This window comes from Nomascus leucogenys, chromosome 10, assembly GCF_006542625.1.
Source record: "Nomascus leucogenys isolate Asia chromosome 10, Asia_NLE_v1, whole genome shotgun sequence".
In the NCBI taxonomy this organism is placed as follows: domain Eukaryota; kingdom Metazoa; phylum Chordata; class Mammalia; order Primates; family Hylobatidae; genus Nomascus; species Nomascus leucogenys.
In genome coordinates, this window is record NC_044390.1 from 76,255,650 (window position 1) to 76,282,308 (window position 26,659).

Below are 26,659 nucleotides of genomic sequence, written 5' to 3' on the forward strand. Positions count from 1 at the left end.
ACTGTCCACTGCTGTCAGGCATGGCTGCTTAAACAGGGGCCCAGGGTGTTTATGTTGTGGCCAAGTACTTGGCACCCCCTGGACGTGTGGCTCTGCCTGTGCCTTTTCTTTCTTTCTTTTTTTTTTTTTTGAGAAAGGGTCTCGCTCTATTGCCCAGGCTGGAGTGCAGCCTCAGCTACCTGGGCTCAGGTAATCCTCCCGCCTCAGCCTCCCGAATAGCTGGAATTACAGGTATGCACCACCGCGCTGGCTAATTTTCATATTTTTAGTAGAGATGGGGTTTCACTCTGTTGGTCAGGTTGGTCTTGAACTGCCAGCCTCAAGTGATCTGCCTGCCTCGGCCTCCTAAAGTGCTGGGATTACAGGTGTGAGCCACTGCACGTGGTCTGCCTGTGAAGTGAATTTTTAATTGTATTTTAAAATTTGTTTTCATGTTTTTGTTTGTTTGTTTGTTTGTTTTGAGACAGAGTCTTGCAATGGTGCCTAGGCTGGAATGCAGTGGCCTGATCTCGGCTCACTTAAACCTCTGCCTCGTGGGTTCAAGTGATTCTCCTGCCTCAGCCTGTGGAGTAGCTGGGACTTCAGGCTACCCCGCCACCACACCCAACTAATTTTTGTAGTTTTAGTAGAGACGAAATTTCACCATGTTGGCCAGGCTGGTCTTGAACTCCTGACCTCCAGCGATCTGCCCACCTCGGCCTCCCAAAGTGCTGGGATTACAGGCATGAGCCACCATGCCTGGCCTGTTTTCATGATTCTGATACATTATATTTTTACGTATTTATAGGATACATGTAAAATTTTGTTACATGCGTAGAATGCATAATGATTGTAGGGACCAAGGGAATATCTTCTGCTTTGCCCTCTGAAGTTTCGCTGAAAAATTAACTTGTAAAAGGCAGATTACTTGGAGAAAAGACACACAAATTTAATTAATGTGTACACTGGGAGAACCGCAGAGTGATTACCCAGAGGGGAATTTACTGGCCAGCATTTACATTATTTTTGGTTGGTTTGTTGGCTATGAAATTAGGCTACCTTTATTATTACTGCGATGACTTCTAGGTAGTGTTTTGGTTCTTTGCATTTATTATATTACTTGAAGAAGCATTCATTCGTTTATTGTTGATTTTTTGAGATGGAGTCTCACTCTGTCACTCAGGCTGGAGTGCAGTACCACCATCTGGGCTCACTTCAACCTCCGCTTCCCGGGGTTTTAGTGATTCTCTCTCCTCAGCCTCTCGAGTAGCTGGGACTACAGGTGTGCACCACCATGACTGGCTAATTTTTGTATTATTAGTAGAGACAGGGTGTCACCATGTTGGCCAGGCTGGTCTCAAACTCCTGACCTCAAGCGCCTGCCTCAGCCTCCCAAAGTGCTGGTATTACAGGCATGAGCTACCAGGCCCGGCCTCATTCATTTATTCTAACTGGAATCAGTTTGTCTGAGTTCAAGACCCTGGGCTCTGGCACTTCAGATAACATGCATCTCTGGGCCCCAGTTTCCTTATCTGTATTGTAGGGATAAAAACAATAAGATTCCCACGAGGATTAAGTGACACAGAGGAACAAAGGAGCACTTAGTAAATGTTAGTCTTACCAGGAGTTTATTTCCGATCACCGGGCTGCTGGGGTCCTCCCTGTCCTGGAGGCACTCGCTTTAGTAGCGGACCCAGGTGGTGTAAAGTGCGCGCTAGAAGCACACTGGGTGATCGCGCAGCCACCTGTCCCAGGGAGTGGAGATGAAAAGATGAGAGAAACCAGGACTTTGGAAAATAGAAGTCGACCTGACAACAGGGACTTTTAACGGACACAGTGGCGACCTCTGACTCACATTTTAAATTTCCCATATTTTCCACCGCTTCCCTATCGTGTGTGTATTCAAGCATATCAATTGCTGCCAATATGTAGGGGTGTCCCATATTGGGGAGCAAAGCAGAAGAGAGGCTTTAAAAAAATTGATCTCCGCAGCTCATTTCGGCTGCCCAAGGTCAGCGGCGGGTCGGAGGTAGGCCGGCCCGGGGGCGGGGCTCTGTCCGGAAGGCGGGGCCCTCCAGGGGCGGGGTCGGCGTGGGGGCGGGGCCTGGGTGGGGCCTAGGCGGGCGCGTTGGCTAGGGACTCTGGCGCGCAGGGCGCGTTTCGGGATGGAGCAAGCGCAGCGCGAAGTTGGGCGCCCGCCGGCTGCAGCAGAACCCCGCCCGCGGCGCTCTAGGACCGCATCTCGGCCTCCGGGTCGCGACCTGGCTGTCCTGCTGGGTTCTGGGCCTCGGGTCGGCTTCAGGCTGTTAAGGGGTGCATGCTCTGCACCCCTGCGGGAGCCCGGTGGGATTGGCCTGCGGGGTGGTCAACATGAGTCCTGCCAAGTGCAAGATCTGTTTCCCTGATCGCGAAGTAAAGTAAGTAAGCCTGCAATTGGAATGACCATGATCATTTACAAACTTATGCAGTCTTCCTTCCCCTTGAAGTCAAGCTGTATGTCCTCTTAGCACCATCCCCTTTACCCCCATCCCCATCCAAAGAAACACGGGCTTGAGTTGGCTGCTGGGGAGATGATGCCCGCCTTGGAAACTCTAGCTGGCCTTGGCGGGAGGGGAGGAAGGAGGCTGGACATTGGGGGTGACGTTGCTTGGAGGAGGTCGCTTCGGAGCACACAGGTGCCTAAAGATCAGCCCGTGCGCAGGGCACCCCTTCCCCGCTTTCTCTCCTTCGCCTCCAGAAGCTGATGGTTGTGGAAGGCAGGTCTTTTTTGAAGCTGAAGCCCGGGCGAATCGACGTGAACTTGAACAGGCTCTCATTTAGGGTCATTTTCTGAGCAGATTAGCGTAGGCATCTCAGTGCCTGAGTGCTTTGTAGCTCTACCTACTTGGTTTTGTTTCTTTCCTTTTTTGTCCTCATTTTATTGCACTTAAAAAAATTACCAAAGTGATGGTATATCTGTTGTTGACAATTCAGAAAATTATAGATAAGCAAAAAAGAGGAACAGAAATCACCCATAATTCCACCCCTGTGATGTTTGTTAACAGTTGTATATTCTTCAGCTTTTTTTTTTTTCGGTGCAGATATGTTTTAATTTATAAACTTGAATCATGCAGAACGTTCTGTAACTCACTTTTTCATTCAACATTAAGTATTTTTCTACCACTGGGCTTGGCAAACTATGACCCACTGCCTGTTTTGGTATGGCCTGCAAGGAGAGAATGGTTTTTTCATGTTTAAGTGATTGAAAAAAAAATCAAAAGAAGATTGTTTTGTGACACGTGAAAATTACATGAAATTCAAATTTCAGTGTCTACGAATAAAGTTTTATTGGAATGCAGCCATGCTCATTGATTTATGATTTATGCCTAGTTTATGGCTGCTTTTGTTTGTGCCTCACTGGAAGATTTGAGTGGTGGGACAGAGACTGACCAGATCTAAAGTATTTACTGCCTGACCCTTGACAGACAGTGTTTGCCAATCCCTGCCTACAACATGCTTTTACTGGATTCATAGTGTTCCTTTAAATGGTTGCACCTTAAAATGTATGAATAATCCTCGCCAGGCAGGGTGGTGCAAGCCTGTAGTCCCAAATACTCAGGAGACTGAGGAAGGAGGATGCTTTTGCCCAGGAGTTGGAGGCTGCAGTGTGCTATGATCATTCCTGTGAACAGCCACTGCACTCTAGCCTGGGCAACATAGCAAGACCCCATCTCTAAGAAAAAAAAATGTGCCCAGGTGTGGTGGCTCATGCCTGTAATCCTAGTGCTTTGGGAGGCCAAGGCAGGAGAATTGCTTGAACTCGGGAGTTCGAGACCAGCTTGGGCAACATAGTGAGACCCCCCATCTCTACTTAAAAGAAAATTAGCTGAGGATGGTGATGCATGCCTGGAGTTTCAGCTACCAGAAAGACTAAGGGAAGAGGATTGCTTGAGCCTGGGAGATCGAGGCTGTAGTGAGCAATGATTGTGCCACTGCACTCCAGCCTGGGCAACACAGCAAGACCCTGTCTCTTAAAAAAAAGTATAAGTAATCCCCTATAAGCAGTGGATATTCAGGCTGTTTCTCCTTTTTTTTTTTTTTTTGGCTATTATCAACAGCACAGTGAAGAATACCCTTGTAGCTGAATCTCTGCCTCCATCCTTTATTTTCTTAGGATATGTTTACCTGGTCCATAAACATTCATGCACACCTCCCATGCATAAGGCCTGCATCTGGTAGCAGGAAGGGTCGCAAAATGTTTGGAAACCGTGACCTCCGCCCTCCAGGAACTTCAGTTCCATTGTGGAAGGCAGATGTCTTCTCAGTAACTCCAATTCAAGGCCGACTGGTGCAACGGTAATAGCCACTACCATTCATGGGGTGCTTTTGGTATGCCAGGCCAAGTGCTTTGTAGGTGTGGTCTCAGGCCATCTTCAAAATACCACTGTGGGGCACTAAGTGGAGGCTGTTGTACCCATTTCACAAACCACTTTAATGGAAAAAAAAAAAAAACCTCACACAAATTTGGAATTGTCCCAGCAAGTCCAGGACATGGGGTCCCCCTATTTATAATAATATGGACATACTTTGTTGGGGGACTACATCGTTCCTCTCTTAGCTTAGAGTGGCTAAAAAGATGGATTTGGACGATCCAACTTTGCCACCAAGCTGTGTGATCTTCTGAAGCAGGTACCATCAAGCCTTGGAATCTCAGTTTCCCCATCTGTCCAAGGGACTAGCCTTCATAGGCCTTTCTAGAGTTGTCATTACTATTATTATTATTATTATTAGAGACAGGGTCTTGCGCTGTTGCCCGGACAGTGGCATGATCATGGCTCATTACAGCCTCAGCCTCCGGCCTCAAGCAGTCCTCCCACCTCAGCCTTCCAAGTAGTGGGACCACAGGCATGTGCCACCACACCCAGCTAATTTTTTGTATTTTTTAGAGAGACAGAGTTTCACCATGTTTCCCAGGCTGGTCTTGAACTCTTGAGTTAAGCAATCCTCACAACTCAGCCTCCCAAAGTGCTGGGATTACAGGCATGAGCCACCATGCCCGGCTCTTTCTTGGTTCGTTGAGACTCTGTGGAAGTCGCTGGTCTTGAGTACTGCCCTGGGTCAGCATAAACATTGACGAAAACTAATAAGTAAAGACAGTGTTCAGTTATGAAAGAGCCCTCTGGAGTTGGGGGCATTTGGGATCTTGTCCTGAAGACTTGGGCCATCTAAGAAGCCAGAACTCCTAAGAAGGTGAGGTCGCAAATGATGACTGATTTTTCATGGCATGAGAACGGGGTCACAGTTTCGAGAGTGGAGAAATGATTGTGGATCAGAGTGCAGAAGGGCTTGAAATAAAGTTGGGGATGAGGAGGCAGAAGTTGTTTTTTAATGAGTCCCATTTCACTGCCATGCAATTCTGCTCTGAAAGGCCAGCTGCCTGCATGCAAATATTGGCTGTAGACCTATCAGGGATTTTCACTCTTGGCTACACATTAGAATTTCCTGGTGGGGGGATTTTTGAAAAATCTAGATGCCGGGGACCCCACCTCTACCCCCCTAGAGATGCTGATGGGACCCCGACATCAGAATCTTATAGTTCTTCATGTCAGTTTTGAAAACTCATGCCTAGCTCGGGGTCAGCAGACTGCTATTGTAAACAGCCAGACAGTAAATATTTTTGGCTTTATGGCCATGTGGTCTCTGTTATAACTACTCAACTCTGCTGTTTCCTGCATCAGAAGCCATAGTTATGTAATTGAACAGGCCTGGCTGTGTTTCAATCAGACATTATTTATAGATGGGGAAATTCAAAGTTCATATAATTTTTATGTGTCACAAAACAGGATTCTTTTGTTTTTTTTTTTTTCGATGATTTAAAAATGTTGGCTGGGCATGGTGGCTTATGTCTATAGTCCCAGCCCTTTAGGAGGCCAAGACAGGAGGGTTGCTTGAGGAGTTTGAGACCAGTCTGGGCAACATGATGAAACCCGTCTCTACAAAAGTAAAACAATTAGTTGGGCATGGTCGTGCACACCTGCAGTCCCAGCTACTCCAGAGGCTGAGGTGGGAGGATCGTTTGAGCCCAGGAGTTTTGAGGCTGCAGTGAACTATTTTTGCACCACTGCACTGTAGTCCTGGCAACAGAGGGAGACCCTGTCTTTATAAAAAACAATTTAAGGCTGGGTGCGGTGGCTCACGCTTGTGGTCCCAGCACTTTGGGAGGCCAAGGTGGGCGGATCGCCCTGAGGTCAGGAGTTCAAGACCAGCCTGGCCAACATGGTAAAACCCTGTCTCTAATAAAAATACAAAAATTAGTGGAGCGTGGTGGCACACACCTGTAGTCCCAGCTACTCGGGAGGCTGAGGCAGGAAAATCACTTGAACCTGAGAGGTGGAGGTAGCAGTGAGCTGAGATCACGCCGCTGCATTCCAGCCTGGGCGACAGAGCAAGACTCCCTTTCAAAACAAACAAACGAAACAAAACAAAAAATAATCTAAAAAGTTAAAACCGCTCTTAGCTTGTGGGAGATACAAAAACAGGTGGCCGAGTGGATTTGGCCCATAGGTCCTAGTTTGCCCACCACCCCTGGCCTAGCCAAGGTAGTCATTCCAGGGGGTACTGGTGGGGCAGATGGCTTGAGAAATTTCCAAGGTCCATTTCTGGAGAGCGTGGTTTTGTGCTGTGTGAACGATATCAGCCTTTACCGGGCTACACAGTGTTCTTTCTTGCTTTCTTGTTTGGAAGTAGTTGTAATTACAGAATTGCCTGGCTCAGAATCAGCTTTTAGCAGTGCGGGTAGCCGTTAGCATCTCTATTTTATAGAAGAAAAGAGAGGCAAGGAATTGAAGGTCTGATTAATGCCGGGGCCCTAGCCTAATGGCCCAACCTGGGCTCCTGTAATGCGATCCTGCAGAGGTACATGGTGGCTAAAGTGTTGCAAGCTGTTTACTTGGGCTAGGTCCAGGGATAAACTGTTAATTCCATCATGTGAGGAAACTGAGGCAGGGAGTATTGAAGTAACTTTCCCAGGATTACACAGGTTATAAGCGGTAGACTCTGGCTTCAAAGCCTAGGAGGATAGCCGCAGTCTACCAGAGTTTCTAAACTGTGGCTCTGTTGACACTTGGGGCTGTCCAATTCTTTGTAGGGTTGTCCTGTGCATTGCAGGGTGTTGTGCAGCATCCCTGGTCTCCACCCACTAGATGCCAGTAGTACATCCCCCAAGTTGTGACAACCAAAGATGTCTCCAGGTATTGCTCCCTGGGGAGCAAAATTTCCCCCAGTTAAGCACTCAGGGCCGGGCGCGGTGGTGCACGCCTGTAATCCCAGCACTTTGAGAGGCCAAGGTGGGCAGATCACCTGAGGTCAGGAGTTCGAGACCAGCCTGGCCAACATAGTGAAACCCCATTTCTACTAAAAATACAGAAATTAGCCGGGCGTGGTGGCGGGCGCCTATAGTGCCAGCTACTCGGGAGGCTGAGACAGGAGAATCACTTGAATCTGGGAGGCAGAGGTTGCAGTGAGCCGAGATGGTGCCACTTCACTCCAGCCTGGGTGACAGAGCTAGACTCTGTCTCAAAAAAAAAAAAACCAACCAACCAACCAAACAAACAAACAAAAAACCTCAGCATTATACATGTTTGTCTCTTATTTGAGAGGAATATAAGAGGCCATATGTGTAATGCAAGTTTTAAAAGTCCAATTAATAGAGGGGCTTCCATTTATCTCAGATTGTCTTTCTGCCTAGAAGTTAGATTCTGAGATCAGCTAGAGTTGGATTAGAAACGGGGTTCTGCCACTTGCCAGCTGTGTAACTGGAGGTAAATGGTCCTCTCTGAACCTCGATTTCCTCATTGTGAATTTGGAGATGACAGACTCCTCCATACAGGGCTGTGGAGATTCACTGAGAGGCCCCCTGTGCCCAGTCCACAGTGGGCAGCCGAGAATGTTGATTTCCTCCATTCCTGACACTATTCTGCCTGGTCTTGTGCTCTGGCAGCTGACTGTATTTGGTGTTTGGCTGACACCTCTGCTGTTGATTGTACCTGAAGTCATTTCCAAAGTCACCTTGAAACATTTCAGCTCTCACCCTTGCCATGCTGTATAAGGACAGGGCTTCTCACTGGACAGTGGCACTTAGGATGATCCTCCTTCAGTGGAAGCAAATGCTGGCCGAAGGTCAGCTCTCTAGAGCCAATGTTTGTTGGCTTCCAGCTTTATCAAAAAGAATTAAAATAGCCACTTGCCTGGAGATTGGGCCTGAAACAAGGCCAGTCCGGCAGCTTTGTGTGTTTGCTTGCCTAGCCTGCGGTAATGGGCTTGTGGCCTGCCTGATGGAGGAGGGGCTCTGTCACCAGTTTTGAAATCAACATGGTGGCCAAGAATGGTTTTTTTCCCCCTAGGCCACAGACGAAGTTTTTCTTTGTTGTGCTTTAGGTCAAATTGCTAGAGTTTTAATGTTTGTGTGTGTAGAAATGGGATGTCTCAGACTTTCTGAAGCTGAACCGTCAAGCCAGCCAGTCAGGGAAGGTCATGGACAGAATAAGGGGTGTGGCTGTGGGTGGGAATGTCAGTTAGTACAACCTCTGTGGAAAACAGTTTGGAGAGTTGTCAAGGAACTAAAATAGATCTGCCAGTCTCTCCAGCAATCCCACTACTGGGTATGTACACGAAGGGAAAGAAATCACTTGGTCAGATTCTCTTTTCATTGGGAGGATCTTAACATGATTGGTTGAAAACAAAAAATAAAATTAGCATGGAGTCCAGTTGTGGGGGCTCATGTCTGTAATCCCAGCACTTTGGGAGGCTGAGGCAGGCAGATCACTTGAGGTCAGGAGTTCAAGACCACTCTGGCCAACGTATAAAACCCCGTCTCTACTAAAAATACAAAATTTAGCCGGACATGGTGGCAGGCACCTGTAACCCTAGTTGCTCGGGAAGCTGAGGGAGGAAAATTGCTTGAACCCGGGAGGTGGAGGTTGCAGTGAGCCGAGATTATGCCACTGCACTTCAGCCTGGGTGACAGAGTGAGACTCAGTCTCAAAAAAAATAAAATAAAATAAAATAAAGAAATAATTATATCAAAAGATACCTGTACTTGTATAGTTATCACAGCACTATTCACAGTAGCAAAGATATGGAATCAACCTAAGTGTCCATCAACAGATGACTAGATAAAGAAAATTTGCTATATATATATATATATATATATATATATATGTATAATTTTTTTTATGGCTCAGTAGTATTCTTTTGTGTGTGTGTGTGGTGTGTGTGTGTGTGTATATACCTACATGTATACATGTATATATGTATCTCTATATATGTGTATATAATGTGTATATATTCACACGTATGTGGATATGTGTACATATATGTACACATATACGTGTATCTATGTGTGAGTATATATAGATATGTATATATATGTGTGTACAGTATACATATATATACACACACACCAGGGAATACTGTGCCACAAAAAAGAATGACATCATGTCTTTTGCAGCAACATGGATACAACTGGAGGCCATTTTTAAAAAAATGATTTAATTTTTTAAATTAATTAATTTCTTTTGAGACTAGATTATAAGACTGCCTAATTTTTGTATTTTTGGTAGAGATGGAGTTTTGCCATGTTACCCAGGGCATTCCTGAGCTCAAGCGATCCACCCGCCTCGGCCTCCCAAAGTGCTGGGATTACAGGTGTGAGCCACTGCACCCAGCCGAGGCCATCATCTTAAATGAAATAAGTCAGAAAGTCAAATATCACATATTCTCACTGTGGGAGTGAAATAGTGTTTCCACATGGATGTAGAGTATGGAATAATAGACACTGGAGACTTGGAAGGGTGGAAGGGTGGGAGGAGTGTGGGATGAAATACTACCTGTTAGATACAAGGTGTACTATTTGAGTGATGGTTACACTACAAGTCCACACTTCATCACTACATAATATATCCATGTAACAAAACAGCACTCTACACCCTAAATTTATACAAACAAGAATGGGGAGCGTGGATGGGCAGGGAGCAGGCCATGGGCTTCATGGAGCCTGGAGCAGATGAGTGGCCTGCTGCTCTTCCTGGTTAGGTTAGGAGATCAGCTGTATCTCTGCATCACTGCATTGAGTGATAATATAGCACTTACTATGCACCAACACCATCTTTTACTTACTAGGTCTTGACATATTTAATCCTCAGAACCTTATTTAACCTTTATTTCTATGTATTGACTTATGAATGAAGTACGTGTTATTATCCCCATTTTACAGATGGGAAACTGAGTGCTTTGCCCAAGGGGCACTGGAGTGGCTGTGGCTTTGAGTGTTCCTCTTACAAAATTAATAGCTTTTTTCTTATTGAAAATAACACATCATTGCAGAACATCTTTTAAAACATAGCAAAGAGATAACGGCTCTTAATACTTTAGCATTTTTTCCCCCAGATCAGGGGTCTGTCTGCAAATGATGTCCCTTGGGTTGCATCTACCTTTTTTTGTAAATAAATAAAGTTCTCTCTTTTTTTTTTTTTTTAGGTAGAGTTTCACTCTGTTGCCCAGGCTGGAGTGCAGTGGTGTGATCTCGGCTCACTGCAACCTCCACCTCCCGGGTTCAAGTGATTTTTGTGCCTCAGCATCCCCAGTAGCTGGGACCACAGGCATGCACCACCATGCCCAGCTACTTTTTGTATATTTTTAGTTGGGATGGGGTTTCATCATGTTGGCCAGGCTGGTCTCAAACTCTTGCCCTCAAGTTATCTGCCCATCTTTGCCTCCCAAAGTGCTGGGATTACAGGGATTACAGGTGTGAGCCACCGTGCCCGGCTTAGCATTAACCTTTTAGAAGCTAGAAAGTAGATAAATGAGTGGTCACTGGCTTAAGGCTGAGTCCTAATGGAGCAGTGAGGAAAGTTGGGGACCCCTGGCCATCTGTACCACAGAACCCCCAAAAGGCATGGTTTCTGGCAGCAAGGGATGGCCCTGGAGCTGAGGGGTAAGGAGGGTACCAAAATGAGAAGGACTGGGTGGAAGAGTCCCAGGTCCCCTCCCCTGTCTCCTGCGGAAGGGGCTGTCCACTTCGACCCCAACAGAAGGCAGCAGTTCAAAGGGACATATGGAGGGTCTTGGGAGAGGGGATCGACAGGCACAGTTGAGGGCATGGGGCCTGTATCCCAAATAGGAAGATAAGGGTCTGAATACGTGCTGAATTCTTAGAACTTCCCCATTCCCCCCGGGGCTCCAGGCTGACCTTTACTGTCCAGGCAGAAGACTGGAAAACTTCTCCCTGGGGAATCTGGCCAGCAAGAGAGAAAGACACGAAGATACTGACTCAGGGGATCCCTAACGCACTCCTACCTCACCCTACCTTGAGCTCAGGGTCAACCAGGTCCACCACAGTCTCAGAAATTCTGTTCTCACTCATAGTCACAAGGTTGGAACCAAGGCTTCCCTGACATTTGGGTTCAGTTTCTTTTTCTTTTCCATTTTCTTTTTTGAGATGGAGTTTTGCTCTTGTTGCCCAGGCTGGAGTGTAATGGCACAATCTCAGCTCACTGCAACCCCCGCCTCTCAGGTTCAAGCAATTCTCCTGCCTCAGCCTCCCATGTAGGGGGGACTACAGGTGCACGCCACCAAGCCCGGCTAATGTTTTGTATTTTTAGTAGAGATGGGGTTTCACCATGTTGACCAGGCTGGTCTCAAGCTCCTGAACTCAGGTGATTCGCCTGCCTCGGCCTCCCATAGTGCTGGGATTACAGGCGTGAGCCACCGCACCCAGCCCTGAGGTCCGGTTTCTCATATGTAAGTCAAGGTCCAAACTAGTAGACACAGGAAGCTTGGAAGAAACAGAAACAAAGAGAAGTTTAGAAAGCTCTCATTAATATCGTCATTGAGGTCAGACAGGATGTTGCACTCATAGGAAGAGGATGCTATAACGAAGGGAACATTTGCAGGCCAAAAACAGGCTCGTAGACATCAAAAACATGATAGCAGAAATGAAGAACTCCACTGACTGTTTAGAAGATGAGGCTGAGAAAAATCAACCAGCAAGTAGAAGAAGAGAGAGAATAGGAAAGGGGAAAAATACATAAACCAGTAGGCCAGTGTAGGAATTTCAACATCCAAATAAAGGACTTCGGGAAAAAATAGAGAAAAAAAGAGGCAAGGACATCCTCAAGGAAGTATTTGTTTCTTGTTGTTGTTGTTGTCATTGTTGTTGTTTTTTGAGATGGAGTCTCGCTCTATTGCCCAGGCTGGAGTGCAGTGGCGCAATCTTGGCTCACTACAACATCTACCTCCTGGGTTCAAGTGATTCTCCTGCTTCAGCCTCCTAAGTAGCTGGGATTACAGATGCACACTACCATGCCCGGATAATTTTTGTATTTTTAGTAGAGATGGGGTTTCACCATGTTGGCCAAGCTGGTCTCTAACTCCTGACCTTAAGTGATCTTCCCACTTTAGCCTCCAAAAGTGCTGGGATCACAGGCGTAAGCCACCATGTTCAGCCCATCAAGGAAGTATTTGAAGACAAATTCCCAGGATGGAAGTTTCCAGATTGAGAGGGCCTGAGAGATGTGCAGCCTCATTGGTGGAAGCAGACACATACCTGAGCCCATCACTGTGAAATCGTAGAGTTCTGGGGACAGAGGGATGCTCCTGTAAGCATCTGGGTATGAAAAAACAGGTCACCTACAAAGGATCAAGGATCAGAATTACTCTTGTTCTAGCAGCCTTAGAAGCCACAACACATGGCACAAGGCTTCTAAAACTCTGAAGAAGGTTTTCCTTCCTGGAATTTCTTTTTGTTTGAGATAGAGTCTCACTCTGTCGCCCAGGCTGGAGTCCAGTGTCACGATCTCGGCTCACTGCAACCTCCATCCTCCGGGTTCAGTCGATTCTCCTACCTCAGTCTCCCAAGTAGCTGGGATTACAGGTGCACACCACTGTGTCTGGATAACTTTTGTATTTTTTGTAGAGATGTGGTTCACCATATTGGCCGGGCTGGTCTCAAACTCCTGACCTCAAGTGATCTACCCACCTCAGCCTCCCAAAGTGCTAGGATTACAGGCATGAGCCACCATGCCTGGCCCTTCCTAGCATTTCATACACAGCCAAGCGGTAAGGTTGAATGTGAGGGCAGGAGAAAGGCTGAAGTGCAATGGTACAATCCTAGCTCACTGCAGCCTTGACCTCCTGGGCTCAAGTGATCCTCCTACCTTAGCCTCCTGAGTAGCTAGGACTACAGACAGGTGCCACCATGCCTGGCTAATTTAAATTTTTTTTTTTTTTGAGATGGAGTCTGACCCTGTTGCCCAGTCTGGAGTGCAGTGGCGTAATCTCGGCTCACTGCAACCTCCGCCTCCCGGGTTCAAGCAATTCTGCCTCCTCGGCTTTCCAAAGTGCTGGGATTACAGGTGTGAGCCACCACACCTGGCCCTGAATAGCCTTTCTTAGAAAGCTACTTGAGGATATCTTCCACTGAAACCAGAGGGTAAACCAAGGAAGAGCAACACACAGGAGACAGGAAACAGGAGATTCAACATAGACTCAAAGGGAATCTCCAGGGTGATGGTGATAAGGAAGCCCAGTCAGGAATAGGGCAGGGAAATGGAGGGCATCATTGTCATGTGCCCTGCCATTCTACCGTCTTGTTAAGTGGATGAAACTACTGGAGGATATGCCCCAGAAAAACAAGGGAGTCTACCAAGAAAGACGAGCCACCCATTCCCCCAAATTAGGAATCCAACCCCAAGGAAAGGCAAAGGGAATTCTAAGGATGTCAGCAAAGGGAAGCCCCAAAATGATGGTGATGTAGGGGCCTAGAGGACAGCCAGTACCTATAGAAGGAGAACAGAGGCCGCCAGGAGAGATGCCACCAGTGGAAAAAAGCAGAACTGATCAATTATTTATTATTATTATTTTTAATGAGATGGGGTCTTGCTTTGTTGCCCAGGCTGGTCTCGAACTCCTGGTCTCAAGCAATCCTCCTGCCTTGGGCTCCCAAAGTGCTGGGATTACAGGTATGAGCCACTGCATGTGGCCTAATCAATTATCTTATGTGTACTGGGAATCTATTAGGAGGAGTGGGGTGATTTAGCAACAGGTACAAGGAACACTAAGTAAAGGAAAAAAATCATTAACTCCAGGAAAAGGCAAAAAGAAAGGAACTAAAATCTGGTACACTGCAGCTCTCATATGTGAATAATGATCACAAACTTCGTATGTCAATAATGATCACAAACTAGTGAAACATTGAATACCCAGTTTGCTAAATTACAGTAGACTTCTATGGTATTGACCAGCTGGTGGAGGGGAGCCGATGGGGTGGCCTTGTGAGATAACTAAATTCACATCTCTCAGGATGGGAAGGCCGTAGATGCTGTCTCACATGGATGACTCACAAGATTGTATACACTTGTTGTTTAGGACTATGGAGATGTGTAATTGCTAGAAAAAATCAGCATCAGTTTCCTCTGGTGTGGAGGGACAGAGCAGGAAACCTGTTTTGTTGTTAAACATTTAAAAAATTGTTTTCAGTTTTCTAAAGAAATTTTGTGGGCTGGGCGTGGCGGCTCATGCCTGTATTTTGGAAGGTCGAGGTGGGAGGATCACTTGAAGCCAGGAGTTCAAGACTAGCCTGGGCAACAAAGTGAGACCCCTGTCTCTACAAAAAATAAAATTTAAAAACTTCTGAAATACAAATGTAGAAAAGTACATGAAAGATGTTAATACCATGTAATAAGTCTGAACGATTAGAATGTGTGGACTTCTTCCCTGATCATAAAACTCTTACCCTTGTTATAAGTTTTTTAGTATTATTTGGGTTCCTAAACGATGGGCATGTAAAGTAAAAATTAACTTAGGATTAAAAACCTACACATCCACCTTGGGACAGGTAGAAGAAACTGCACCTTCTAGTTCATGTGCTGGTACCTTAGCTGGCCTCTTAAGGTGCTTTCAGTTGGGTACAGTGGTTCACGCCTGTAATCCCAATGCTTTGAAAGGCTTTGACGTCACTTGACATCAAGAGTTTGGACCAGCCTGGGCAACATAGTGAGACCCCATCTCTACAAAAATGTTTAAAAATTGGCTGGGCTTGGTAGTGCACCTCTGTGGTCCCAGCTACCCAAGGATGTTGAGGCTGCAGTGAGCCACGATTGCACCACTGCATACTAGCCTGGGTGACAGAATGAGATCCCGTCTCAAAAAAAAAAAAGAGAGAGAAGGTGCTTCCTGCCCTTGAGCCTCCTTGTAAATTGCTTCAGGGGCTCTGGAGAGCAAGTGCAAAGCAGGGGGGCTCTGGTGCACTTCGGCTCCTCTGCCCCACTGGCTTTACAGGTGCCGAGCTCTGAGTCCTGGGCTTCTTGCCTCATGCACATCTGTCCCTCATTCTTACTCTGCAGGCCAAGCATGTCGGGACTCCACCTGGTGAAGAGGGGACGGGAACACAAGAAGCTGGACCTGCACAGAGACTTTACCGTGGCTTCTCCCGCTGAGTTTGTCACACGCTTTGGGGGGGATCGGGTCATCGAGAAGGTATGGACGGGTCTCGGCACTCTGGGTGGGGTCCGATTGGGGTGCAGGGGCCCCTCCTGTCAGCTGGAGGTGGGAGATTCGGGTTCAGGCTCGTTCTGCCTGCTGCAGAGAGGGGGTGAGGGCCACACTCCTCTGAGTTGAGGGTTAATAGTTTAACCCTCAAATAGAAATAATAGTGAAACCTCTTTCAAAGGGCTATTGTGAGGATGAAATGAAATAACGCAGGTAAAACACATTGTACTGTAAAACACTCATAAAGTGTCAAGGGTGATCACAATGACACCAAAGGAATGAAAAAAATCATTCACTGGGCTCGGCACAGTGGCTCATGCCTGTAATCCCAGCACTTTGGGAGGATAAGGTGGGCAGATCATTTGGGCCCAGCCTGGGTTTGTGTTCAAGTTCAAGACCAGCATGGGCAACGTGACGAAATCCTGTCTCTGCAAAAAAATAAAAAAATTAGCAGGATGTGGTGGTGTACACCTGTAGTCCCAGCTACTCGGGAGGCTTAGGTGGGAGGATCACTTGAACCTGGAAGGTCAAAGCTGCAGTGAGCTGTGATTGCACCACTACACTCCAGCCTGGGTGACAGAGCAAGACTCTGTCTCAAAAAAAAAAAAAAAAAAAAAAAAATATATATATATATATATATATATATATTTCATCCAAACATCCATCCATCCATCCATCCATCCAACCATCCATCCATCCAACCATCCATCCATCCATTTGATGATCCATTCATGTGGATGGCAGACTTTGAGCTCCTGCTCTGTGCTGGGGTGTGTGCCATGGAAATACACAGAAATACCAAGAGGAATGATGTGCTGCGGGGGCTGCAGGAGGCTCTGCAGCTGTGAGGTGGACTCGGGGTAGCACGTGGCCCCCAGTGCAGGTAGATCTGCATCTTCAGCTCCTTCCTTGTCTTCCTATGCAGGTGCTTATTGCCAACAACGGGATCGCTGCCGTGAAGTGCATGCGCTCCATCCGCAGGTGGGCCTATGAGATGTTCCGCAACGAGCGGGCCATCCGGTTTGTTGTGATGGTGACCCCCGAGGACCTTAAGGCCAACGCAGGTACCTGGGCCTTGACCCTCTCCTCCCATCACGCCCCATCCTTGCCTGCCCTCGTCTCCTTCCCCTGTGCCTAGGCAAGTCCATCCTGGACTCCCGATGGTCGGGACCTCTTGTGAGTCTGTATTTATTTGTCCTTCCTTCTTTATTTAATTAAAACATCTGCTGACCTCAAGAACAACTCATGTGCCTTACAAAAATGCAGATGGTTAACATGCAGAGAGGAAATTCAATCTTTGAGAAATGTCTGTGTTCTAGCAGATTGGGGGCTGTTTCTCCTGGTGTTTCTCCTACAGGTGTATGTAATTGTATTTCAATCATTTGTTCATTCTTCTGTTCATTTGCCTAAGTTTATTATAATGAATCATTCTATAAACCACTGTTGGATGATTTACTTTTTTCCTGAACTTTTTTCTGCTGTGTTTTCTGAAGGTTGTTAAAAACAAAAACCTCAGCCAGAGTGCTGGCTCACGCCTGTAATCCCAGCACTTTGGGAGGCAAAGCGGGAGGACTGCTTGAGCCCTTGAGTTCGAGAGCAGCCTGGGCAACATAATAAGACCCTGTCTCTACAAAAAATAAAAAAAAAAAAATTAACTGGGTACAGTGGCACACACCTGTAGTCTCAGCTACTCAGGAAGCTGAGGTGGGAGGATCGCTTCAGCCCAGGGGGTCTAGGCTGCAGTGAGCTGTGATTACACCACTGCATTCCAGCCTGGGAAACAGACTGAGACTCTGTCTCAAATAAAACAACATAAACCTAAAAGCATAACTCAGGTCTGAGCACAGTGGCTCACGCCTGTAATCCCAGCACTTTGGGAGGCCAAGATGGGCGAATCACTCGAGGCCAGGAGTTTTGAGATCAGCCTGCCCAATGTGGTGGAACCCCATCTCTACTAAAAATACCTCCCAAAAAATAGCCGGGCATGGTGGCAGGCACCTGTAGTCCCAGCTATTCAAGAGGCTGAGGCAGGAGAATTGTTTGAACCCAAGAGGTGGAGGTTACAGTGGGCTGAGATCACCCCACTGCACTGCGGCCTGGGTGACAGAGTGAGACTCTGTCTCAAAAAAAGAAAAAAGCAAAACAAAAACCAACATAAGTCAGGTCTTCAGGTCTTTTCGTGCTTCTCCTTAAAGTGCATCAGAGGCTGTGTGCTGTTCCCAGTATTAGCAACCTCAGCACCATCCCCTAAGCCTTCCTGCCCCAAGCTCTTCGCGGACATGCCTCATTTGTTACTTACAGCTCTGTTTTACACATGGCACAGTCGAGGCACAGGGACGTGAATTTATCACTTGTCCAGGGTCACACAACCATCATGTGATGCAGGTGGGATGGGAACCCTGGTCTGGGTTCAGAGCATTATCCAGTGGGTCCTCCCATCTTGGTTAGTCTAAAATTCAAGATTCTCAACCAGGCCCGTTAAGTCCCCTCCTGGCTCCATCTCGAACCTCTTGTCCTCCATCAGCCGAGTACCAGTTACGCTGGCCTCTGGCAGCTCGTGGGCCTGTTGCAGAGTCTTGGCACCTGCTGGAGCCTCTATTGAAGGTGCTTCTCCCAGAGCCCTTTGTGCAGTGGACTCCCTCTCCACCCAGCCTGTAGGTCTCAACATGATCATCGCATCTCTCTCAGAGAACCTCACTTATTTTCTTCCCAGCACTGACCTGAGTCTGTAGTTACTGTGTTTATTTTCTTGTTTATCTTCTCCAACATAAAAGAAAAATTGGACAAGGACCAGGAAGGCTGTCTAGCCGCTCACTTCATCATCTCTGGAATCTCCCCATTGGCCGACGCTTCTGTGTTTGATGAACGTAGGAGGCAGGCAGGCCGGAAGGAACAGCTGCTCTGGGGTTTCTTTCTGTGTTTGCATGTAAAGTGCCACATTGTTCAATTTCAGGATCTTAGCAATTCTATAGTACAGATGTCCCAACCCCTGTGTTTGGATTGAGTCTAACTTTTCCTAGTCCAAAACACTGCTCAGTGGCTGTTCTCTGACTTTGGCCTCATTGATATGTGGGTTTTTGTTTGTTTGTTTGTTGTTGTTGTTGTTTTGAGATGGGAGTCTCGCTCTGTTGCCCAGGCTAGAGTGCAGTGGTGCGATCCTGCTCACTGCAGCCTCCACCTCCCAGGTTCAAGCAATTCTCGTGCCTCAGCCTCCCAAGTAGCTGAGATTTCAGGCATGCACCACCACGACTGGCTAATTTTTGTATTTTTAGTGGAGATGGAGTTTCACCATGTTGGCAAGGCTAGTCTTGAACTCCTGACTTCAGGTGATCTGCCCGCCTCAGCCTCCCAAAGTGCTGGATTACAGGTGTCAGCCACCGCGCCCAGCCAACGTGTGTTTTTTTTTAAGGACATATTCCTAGACATGGAATTTCTGGCTTAAAGAGCATGAGTATTTTAAAATCAAAACATTGCGTTATGTTCAGCCTTAAAAAGGAAGGAAATCCCGTCATATGTTACAACACAGATGAACCTTGAGAACATTATGCTGGTCACAAAAAGTGAAATAAGCCAGTCACAAAAAGACAAATACTGCATGATTCCATGTATAAGGGATAACTAGAGTAGTGCAATTCATAGAAAGAGAGAGAGTAGATCGTTGGTTGCCAAGGACTTCAGGGAGGGAGAAAAAGGGAGTTGTTCATGAGTATAGAGTTTCAGATTCATAAAATGAAAAAGTTCTGGACATCTGTTTCACAATATAAATATACTTCACTATTGAAGTGTACACTCAAAAATGGTTAAGATGGTAAATTTTATGTTTTGGTTTTTTTTTTAACCATAATTTAAAACTCCGATTGTATTTTTGTTTGTTTGTTTTTTGAGACAGGGCCTTGCTCTGTCGCCCAGGCTGGAGCACAGTGACATGATCACGACTCACTATAGCCTCGACCTTCCAGACTCAAGTGATCCTCCTGCCTTAGCCTCCCAAGTAGCTGGGACTATAGGCATGCACCACCATTCCTGGCTACTTTTTTTGGATTTTTTTTTTTTTTTTTTTTGTAGAACAAAGTCTCCGTGTGTTGCCCAAACTGGTCTTGAATTCCTGGCCTCAAGCGATCCTCCTGCCTCTGCCTCCCAAAGTGCTGGGATGACAGGCATGCACCTCCGCACCCAGCCCTATTATATTATTTAATGGTAAAACGATATTAAAATAAACTTTAAATAGGATATTTTTTTAAAAACCCACCTCTAATCCCAGTCTGTTGACAGATTACTTCCTTCTTCCTTCGTTCCTTTCCAGGCCTTCCAGGCCTTGTCCAGAAACATATCTGTATCACGTAATTAAAATCATATTTCATTTTCTTTAAATTTTCTTTTTTTTTTTTATTAGACAGAGTCTCATTCTGTCCCCCAGGCTGGAGTGCAGTGGTGTGATCTCAGCTCACTGCTACCTCCGCCTCCTGGGTTCAAGCGATTCTCCTACCTCAGCCTCCTGAGTACCTTGGATTACAGGTGCCCACCACCATGCCCAGCTAATTTTTGTATTTTTAGTAGAGACAGAATTTCACCATGTTGCCCAGGCTGGTTTCGAACTCCTGGCCTCAGGCCATCTGCCTGCCTCGGCCTCCCAAAGTGCTGGGATTACAGGCATGAGCCACCACGCCCGGCCTTCTCTTTACATTTTCATATGTGTTTGTCCATTGTTAACACAGAAATCTGCATGGTTCTGCTTTCCATGGCTGTACATAGTCACATCTTGTAATGTTCTGCCATTGATTTCAGTCTGTCAGAAGTTCCTTCCTTCTCCCTCCCGTTTAATTTCAGAGTACATCAAGATGGCGGATCATTACGTCCCCGTCCCAGGAGGGCCCAATAACAACAACTATGCCAATGTGGAGCTGATTGTGGACATTGCCAAGAGAATCCCTGTGCAGGTAGACGGACCGGGGTGCCCGATTGTGGCCCCTGAGTGTGGGATGATGCCCCTAGGTTCTAGTTCAATTCCACAGTTCACAAGGGGTGGAGGGTCCAGATCCCACAAGGCTCCAAATTCCTGGGCTGATATAACACAGAAAAGAGTGTTCAAGTGATGCGAAGCACATTCTGTTTTTTAAAAGAAATTTTATAGACAGAATCTCGCCATGTTGGCCAGGCTGGTCTCGAACTCCTGGGCTCAAGTGATCCTCCTGCCTTGGCCTCCCAAAGTGCTGGGATTACAGGCGTGAGTTACTGTGCCTGGCTGGGAGGCATATTCTTAAAGGAAGATTGTTGCTCACCCCTTTCTGTGTTTGCAGGCGGTGTGGGCTGGCTGGGGCCATGCTTCAGAAAACCCTAAACTTCCGGAGCTGCTGTGCAAGAATGGAGTTGCTTTCTTAGGTAGAGTGTGTCCCCATCAGATACGTGGGAATTGGGGCGTTGCTGGGACACTCTGCTGGGTCTGACCCTCTTTCTACTCCTGTCCTGTAAAGCGGAGGTCCGTTTGATTTCCCACCTCACACTTTCGTTGCGAGGAGTGAGTGAGTCCCAGGGTGGAAGGGCACATAGCTAATCTGCCAACTCATGGAATTAGGAGCTGCCCGCTTTTCAAAGGAAGACACACAGGCAGCCAACAAGCATATGAAAAAAAGCTCAACATCACTGATCATTAGAGAAAAGCAAGTCAAAACCAGAGTGAGATACCATTTCTTGACAGATTCTGAGATTGTGGAGAAAAGGGAACGCTTATGCACTGTTGGTGGGAGCGTGAACTAGTTCAACCATTGTGGAAAACAGTGTGGCAATTCCTCAAAGAGCCAAAAATAGAACTACCATTTAACCCAGCAATCCTGTTACTGGGTATATACCCAGAGGAATATAAAATCATTCAACCATAAAGACGCGTGAACACGAATGTTTATTGCAGCACTATTCACAATAGCAAAGGCATGGAGTCAAGCTAAATGCCCATCAATAACAGATTGGATAAAGAAAATGTGGTACATATACACCGTGGAATACTATGCAGCCATCAAAAATACTGAGATTATGTCTTTTGTGGGAACATGGATGGAGCTGGAGGCCATTATCCTTAGCAGACTAACACATGAACAGAAAACCAAATATTACATGTTCTCACTTACAAGTGGGAGCTAAATGATGAGAACACATAGACACAAAGAGGGGAACAGCAGACACTACTTGAGGGTGAAAGGCGAGAGGAGGGAGAAAAGCAGAAAAAATAACTATTGGATACTAGGCTTGGTACCTGGGTGATGAAATAATCTGTACCACAAACCCCTGTGACATAAGTTTACCTGTATAACAAATTTGCACATGTAATTATGTCCATGTCCTTGTGTAGTTTAGGGGAATCACTTACTATCATGTAATAAATCCCAGCTTCTCCTTACTGGTGGGTCTGAAAACAGTCTTGCCCAAATGTGAAACAGCTCAGTGCAGATCAATACCTGATATTCACCTGAGGTACAGCCAGGAGTCCCATGCCCACTGACGTTTTCTCTGTGGACTCTGAGTACATGTGGGCATCTGTCCTGTCTGACAGTCACCCAGGACTCTCATTATCAGTCTTAATTCCTCTGGGGGTTGATGATCCAGCCCACTGGACAAACTACAGCTCATAGGCCAAATCCAGCCTATGGCTTGCCTTTGTAAATAAAGTTTTATTAAAACATGGTCATGCTCATTCATTTATGTATTGCCTATGGCTGCTTTCACCCTACACTGGCAAAGTTGAGTCATTGTGACAGAGACCTGCAGGCTCGCAAAACTGAAAGTATTTCCCATCTGGCTCTTTATAGAAAGAGTTTGCTAACCTATGGTCCAGCTCTTTGAGCTCCTAGCTTACCTCTTGATCTAGCTTTCTGCCTTCCCTCCAAAGTGAATTTTGTATATGCCACTGTAGCCTAGGCTGTAACTCACAACAGGTTTACAATCCACATATGTTGAAAGTTGACTGATGCAATAGCAGACTAACAGATTATTTTTCTTCCCTAACGTGAGGTTAAGCTCCTTGAGAACTGGGACCAGAGAATTTTCTCTGTCATCTGCTCCTCACTTGGCCCTACCACCGTGCATTCGGTCGGCATTCAGCCTCGAGGGTCTTGTGACTGACCAGATTCTGCTTCCCTTCTTGTCCCCGACTCCTCAGGCCCTCCCAGTGAGGCCATGTGGGCCTTAGGAGATAAGATCGCCTCCACCATTGTCGCCCAGACGCTACAGGTCCCAACCCTGCCCTGGAGTGGAAGCGGTAAGGGACCCTGAGCTCCCCTCTGGGGGAGCTTCTCAGCCCAGTCTTGGTAATGTGAACAGTCAGGGTGACAGAAGTGTGCTTGTAACAATTCTTTCCATTACAAATGTTACTTACTTTTATTTTTTAGTCATTAGCAAAATATTTTAAAATTTTAAATTAGTAAACAAGTGGTACAATTTATTGTAGGCAATTTAGAAAATATAAGAGGTACAAAAAAGACATGGAAATCATTCATAATCCTATGACCCAGTATTGAATATTTATTACATTGTAGGTATCTACCTTTCCAACCTTTTTCTGGGCATATTCTTTGAAAAAAAAAAAAAGACAGATCTTGGCCAGTGGCTCATGTCTGTAACCACCCCCCTACCCAGTGCTTTCAGAGGCTGAGGGAGGAGGATCACTTGAAGCCAGGAGTTCAAGACCAGCCTAGGCAACATAGCAAGACCCCATCTCTAGAAAAAGTAAAAAAAAAAAATTAACTGGTTATGGTGGTGCATGCCTGTAGTCCCAACTACTCAGGAGGCTGAGGCAGGAGGATGGCTTGAGCCTAGGAGGTCAAGGTTACAGTGAACTGTGGTGGCACCACTGCACTCCAGCCTGGGTGATGAGACCCTGTCTTTAAAAGGAAACAACAACCCATCTTACATTTCCTAGTTTGTGACTTTTTTTTTTCCTCACTAATGAATATCTTTCAATATAAAAAATACACTTTACACCATTTAAGATGCCTGCATAGGATTATATCTTATGGATGTATCATAATTTACTTAACAGTCCTCATAGTTAAACAATTTAGATTGTTTCCAATTTATTTTTTCTAATTTAAAAAATATTGAAAGGAATGGAGCTTTGATAATCTTACAGCTAAATGTATGTGTGCATTTTAATAATTTTCTTAGGATAAATTCCTAACCGTGGAGTTTCTAGGACAAATTAAAAAATAAATAGGACAGTCTCAAAAGTTTCCTATTAAATTTGTTTTTTTTCCCCCAAAAGTTGAATTTTAAATTTGGGATTGAAAATTTGCTTTCATTTGTTTAATCTTTGCATGGTTTTGGGAAATAATTATTCACATATAAATGACTCCATAAGGTAGAATTGGGATTTTTTTTTTTGGATTTAGATTAATATGGTTGTTGTTGGTTGACTCAGTCTGAGTTTCTTTCCTTTTTTGTTGTTTTGTTTTCGAGACAGGGTCTCACTCTGTCACCCAGGCTAGACTGTAGTGGCATAGTCATAGCTCACAGCAGTCTTGACCTCCTGGGCTCAAGTGATCCTCCTGTATCAGCCTCCTGAGTAGCTGGGACTATAGGCCCATGCCACCATGCCTGGCTAATTATAAATTTTTTTTTTTTGTAAAGACAAGGTCTCACTATATTGCCAGGGTTGGTCTTAAAGTCCTGGGTTCAAGTGATTCCGCCTACCTCAGCCTCCCAAAGTGCTGGGATTACAAGCATGAGCCACCACACCTGGCAGTTAGTTTCTTAAGCTTGATTTCTCACTCAAGGTTGGGTTAGTTCTTGGGGAAATGAAAAGCCACTGTGAGAAGCTGAAGGGAGTGTCTGTATTCCGCTGGTCCAGAAGCCCAGGTCTAGCACTATGTCAGCAGGGAGAGGCCCTGTGGTTTCTGGGTTGTGTATGTTTCTCCTGGATTTGGGAGGAATCAGCTTTCTTTGTGACTCTCCAGGCCTGACAGTGGAGTGGACAGAAGATGATCTGCAGCAGGGAAAAAGAATCAGTGTCCCAGAAGATGTTTATGACAAGGGTTGCGTGAAAGACGTAGATGAGGGCTTGGAGGTAAATGCAGAGCCTGTGGGGCCAGGGGGGCCAGAACTGAACTGCCTCTGTCCTGGTAGCGGTTGGCAACTGGCTAACCTCTAAAGTGGTCTGTTTGTCCTTTGCACCCAGGCAGCAGAAAGAATTGGTTTTCCATTGATGATCAAAGCTTCTGAAGGTGGCGGAGGGAAGGGAATCCGGAAGGCTGAGAGTGCGGAGGACTTCCCGATCCTTTTCAGACAAGTGAGCAGTTCTTGCTGTGTCTTTTCCCATCTGTCTTTGGGAATTGTTTGTGGGCTGCCAGATTATTTCTCTTAGCATTATTCTGTGACAGTCAAGAAGACATTCGTAGGAGCTGGATGTATTGTTGTATCGTATTTTGCAACAAATGCGTACATTTTTACTCAGAAAAGCCCACGGTTTTGTGTTGATCTTGACAGCATCTTTTAGGTAGTTCAAGTCTATAAATCAGTGTATGTAGAAATGATTTCAGAGATACAGGATCAAAATAGCTGTTTGTGACTATGTTGGCCTATAGAGGAATGGGATATTTTATAAATTTTAGTACTCTTGGTATTTCTAATGTTTCTAGATGATCTATTTTATTTTATTTTTGAGACAGAGCCTCACTCTGTCACCCAGGCTGGGGTGCAGTGGCACAATCTCAGCTCACTGCAACCTCTGCCTCCCAGGTTCAAATGATTCTAGTGCCTCAGCCTCCTGAGTAGCTGGGATTACAGGCGTGTGCCACCACACCCCGCTCATTTTTGTCTTTTTAGTAGAGACAGAGTTTCACCATGTTGGCTGGGCTGGTCTCAAACTCTTGGCCTTGAGTGATCCGCCCACCCTGGCCTCCCAAAGTGCTGGGATTATGGGTGTGATCCACTGCACCCCGCCTGATCAATTTTAACTGTAGGAACGAATTGCATATTTACTTACTGGTAGCTAGTTTTCCTCTTTTAAAACCTTATGTCTGTTATTAGCAATGTTTAGAAAACATTTATACTGACAATCTTCCCATTCTTAAAGCTATTTTAATATTTCTAGCTTTTCTTCTAGACCTTCTTCATATGTATATTTTAAAGAGCTGTATTCAGTCTACACAAAATTTTGTTCTGCATTTAAAGCATTCCAAATTGTAGATCATGAATATTATTATGTTATTCCTGCCTTGGCAATTATTTTGATGATTACTCAATATTTTATGTGTGGCTATAGCCTTATTTATGAAACCTTTCCTTTTTTGTTAAATGTTTAGCTTATTTCTACTTTATTATGAATAATAATACTATAGTATAATATGATATTTAGTACTATAAATAACACTTAGCTCGTTTTTCTTCTTCTTAATTATTTTCTTGGATAAAGACTTGGGGAGAAAGACTTAGTTAAATAGCACACACTTTACATGCACTTTGAAACACATATCAGTACATTGCTTTCTAGGAGTTTTACTAATTATACCACTCTTGGTATGATATGTGAATGTTGTATAAAGCAGCAGTTTCACTACCATTGTATCGCTGTTGGGGTGTACAGGTGTTTTGGGGATTTGGGTGGGGGGAAGAATTGATATTAAAAGGGAAGTTGCAGCAGCAGTACAGAAAGTTCACATCTATCCTTCACCCAGTTTCACTCGTTAACATTTTTCATATAACTTTGCAACTAAGAGATTAACATGGGCACTTTTCTGTTTGGTAAACTCCAGACTAGATTGAATTTCATCCGTTTTTGCACCAATGTCCCTTTCCTGTTGCAGGATTCAGTCCTGGATTCCATATTGCATTAGGGGTCATACAGATTTTAAAGCTTTTTTGCTTTTTAAAAAATAGACTTTATTTATTAGAGTAGTTTTGGGGTCACAGCAAAATGGAGCAGAAAGAATAGAGAGTTCCCACATACCCCAGGCCCTCATGTGCACACAGATGCCCAAGCTTTTTTATTTTACTTATATGAGTGCACTATGAATATGTTCTTAACGTAGAGTCAATCAAGTCAGCCATGTGTTAAGAATAAAAAAGGAAAAACCCTTTTCCCCATCACCTTCCAACTCTCCTTTCTCAGATGTAACCACTATTAGCAGCTGCTGATGGTGGGGGGGCTCTTTTCAGCACTGTCCCTGTA

At 45.5% G+C, this 26,659-nt stretch overlaps 1 protein-coding gene across 2 annotated transcripts in view; it reads left to right on the plus strand.

Annotated features, from left to right (window-relative positions):
• ACACB (acetyl-CoA carboxylase beta) overlaps positions 1–26,659 on the plus strand; it is a 157,923-nt gene that overhangs the window by 41,438 nt on the left and 89,826 nt on the right. The window contains exons 1-8 of one of the 2 annotated variants that reach the window (XM_030821336.1): positions 2,155–2,396; positions 15,360–15,492; positions 16,430–16,568; positions 20,332–20,441; positions 20,802–20,883; positions 22,655–22,753; positions 24,447–24,556; positions 24,668–24,778. In XM_030821336.1, coding sequence (XP_030677196.1) covers positions 2,350–2,396; positions 15,360–15,492; positions 16,430–16,568; positions 20,332–20,441; positions 20,802–20,883; positions 22,655–22,753; positions 24,447–24,556; positions 24,668–24,778 — 831 coding nt within the window. In that variant the 5' untranslated portion in view covers positions 2,155–2,349. Of the gene's footprint in view, positions 1–2,154; positions 2,397–15,359; positions 15,493–16,429; positions 16,569–20,331; positions 20,442–20,801; positions 20,884–22,654; positions 22,754–24,446; positions 24,557–24,667; positions 24,779–26,659 lie in introns of those variants that run through there. The other variant, XM_030821335.1, reaches the window with a different exon arrangement.